This window comes from Contarinia nasturtii, unplaced genomic scaffold (genome assembly GCF_009176525.2).
Source record: "Contarinia nasturtii isolate CC-2019 unplaced genomic scaffold, AAFC_CNas_1.1 Cnas_scaffold_3160, whole genome shotgun sequence".
NCBI lineage: Eukaryota > Metazoa > Arthropoda > Insecta > Diptera > Cecidomyiidae > Contarinia > Contarinia nasturtii.
Window position 1 is genome coordinate 1 of NW_022200472.1, and position 2,044 is coordinate 2,044.

At 41.0% G+C, this 2,044-nt stretch overlaps 1 protein-coding gene across 1 annotated transcript; it reads right to left on the reverse strand.

Annotated features, from left to right (window-relative positions):
- Positions 1-216: 216 nt before the first annotated feature.
- On the reverse strand, positions 217-1,830 carry LOC116349812 (the record flags this gene model as incomplete). Its single annotated transcript, XM_031781413.1, has 1 exon — positions 217-1,830. A coding segment is annotated over exon 1 (1,614 nt), but the record flags the coding sequence as incomplete, so codon positions are not given.
- Between the last annotated feature and the right edge of the window lie 214 nt (positions 1,831-2,044).

The following is a 2,044-nucleotide window of genomic DNA, read 5'->3' on the forward strand; positions in this document are numbered from 1 at the left end:
ACAAAATCAGTTGACATTTTTGACTTTTTCGCACCAAAAAAAAAAAAATGTTTTAATTGCCTTTGGTGCTCGTTTGGATCGCGAGTTCAATGCCAAGCACATAAAGATGTCGCTCGGAACGTGAAGCTCAAAAAAAATATACAGGTGATATAGAAAGCAAGTGAGGGTAGCCTGAGTCCCAATAACTCGACGGAGATGATGTTTGGCGCTACGCACATTTCGTTCCCATAAACCTCCTTGTGACGGCGACAAAGGTGTGATGAAAGTCCATTTCACTTGTAACAATTGCAGACTTTCAGACAAAGACAAACCCTTCCAATGCATGAAAATCTCTTTCTGCTCATTCGCTGCTCCGTGAAAAGTAGTGGCATTGTCGCTAAATATTTCACGGACGCTCCCGCGCAACGAAACCAAACGCGTCAAACAAGCCATGAATGCATCAGTTGTAAGGTCAGTCACCAAGTCGAGATGAACTGCTTTTGTTTTCATACAAACAAACACAGCAATATATGCTTTGTATAACTTCTTGCAACGGCCAGAACGTTCCTTTATCATGACAGGTCCACAGTAATCAACACCAACTGATTCGAAAGGATGATCCGAAATAACCCTTACACTCGGTAAATCGCCCATTAACTGGTCAGCCACTTCTTTTCTTTGGCGAAAACAGGGCATACACTTGAGCGAAACTTTCTTAACTGCTTTACGAACACCGATCATCCAAAAACGTTGTCTAATATACTGAATGCATAACTGAGTGCCGCCATGTAAGGTACGTCGATGCGCTTCTACCACCAATAGATGTGAAAATCTATAATCATGATGCAATATTATCGGATGCTTCGTATCAAAAGACATCATAGAACGCTTTATACGGCCACCAACACGCAACAAACCATCACCATCAACGAATGGTGACATTTTCACTATTATTGAATCACGCGATAAACTTTTACCATTTTTGAGTAGCTCAATATCTCCGGCGAAATATTTTTGTTGATGGTATTTAATCCAAATCGCTTGAGCCTCCAAGTAATCGGCATGGGCAATGAAAGTTGAACAGACTTTCTCTTTGGTTTTTATCATTCTTATGAAAGCCAAAACTCTAGCAGTAACACAAACCAACCTCATCATCGAACTACAACGATCCAACAACAATTCTGATGTTACATCATTTACTGTAACTTCAATTCGCGGCACAGTTTCAACTCGAATAATAGCACATGCCTGAATTGCTCTTGACTCAGCTACTGTAGCCTCTTTGACACGTTGATCAACGGTAAAACTGCTAACTGGCCAATCTGAATGTGGTTTCGACAGCCAGTGTGGTCCATGGAACCAAAGCGAATTTCCAACTAATCCACTTGCAAATAAGCCTCGTGAAGCCAAATCAGCAGGGTTGTCATTTGTACGCACATGCTTCCATTGCGCTCCCTTTGTACATTCTTGGGCTTCGGCAACACGATTACCAACAAATGCCTTTAAGCCAGATGGACACTTTGACAACCAATGTATGACTATGCTTGAATCTGTCCAAAGAGTCAATTTATTCATTGACACATCATGAACACTACAGATTTGTTGACACATTTGCGCCATCATCAACGCTTCACACAACTCCATACGTGGTATAGTCATACCCTTTAGTGGTGCAACTCGAGTTTTCGATGTTATCAGATTACATTCAATTGCAAATCCACTTTCTACTCTGGCGTAAAAAGTCATTCCATATGCACTGTTCGACGCGTCTGAGAAACCATGAATTTCAATGGATTTCTTTGGTGAAATTCCAAGCCATCTTGGCACAGCAATTTTATTAACATCAATCATCGTACTTTTTAAATCATTCCAACGATTCTGAAGTTCCAATGGTACTATGGTGTCCCATTCAACTTTGCTTTTCCACACATCCTGTATCAGAATCTTACCCAAAATTACAATCGGTGCCAACAGGTGAATGTCGCTGGCCCCCCCCAGTTTTAGTACTATGTTAAAAATAATTGGTGCTTTTAGTGCTCATTTAGTGCTGTCGAACCCACGTCTC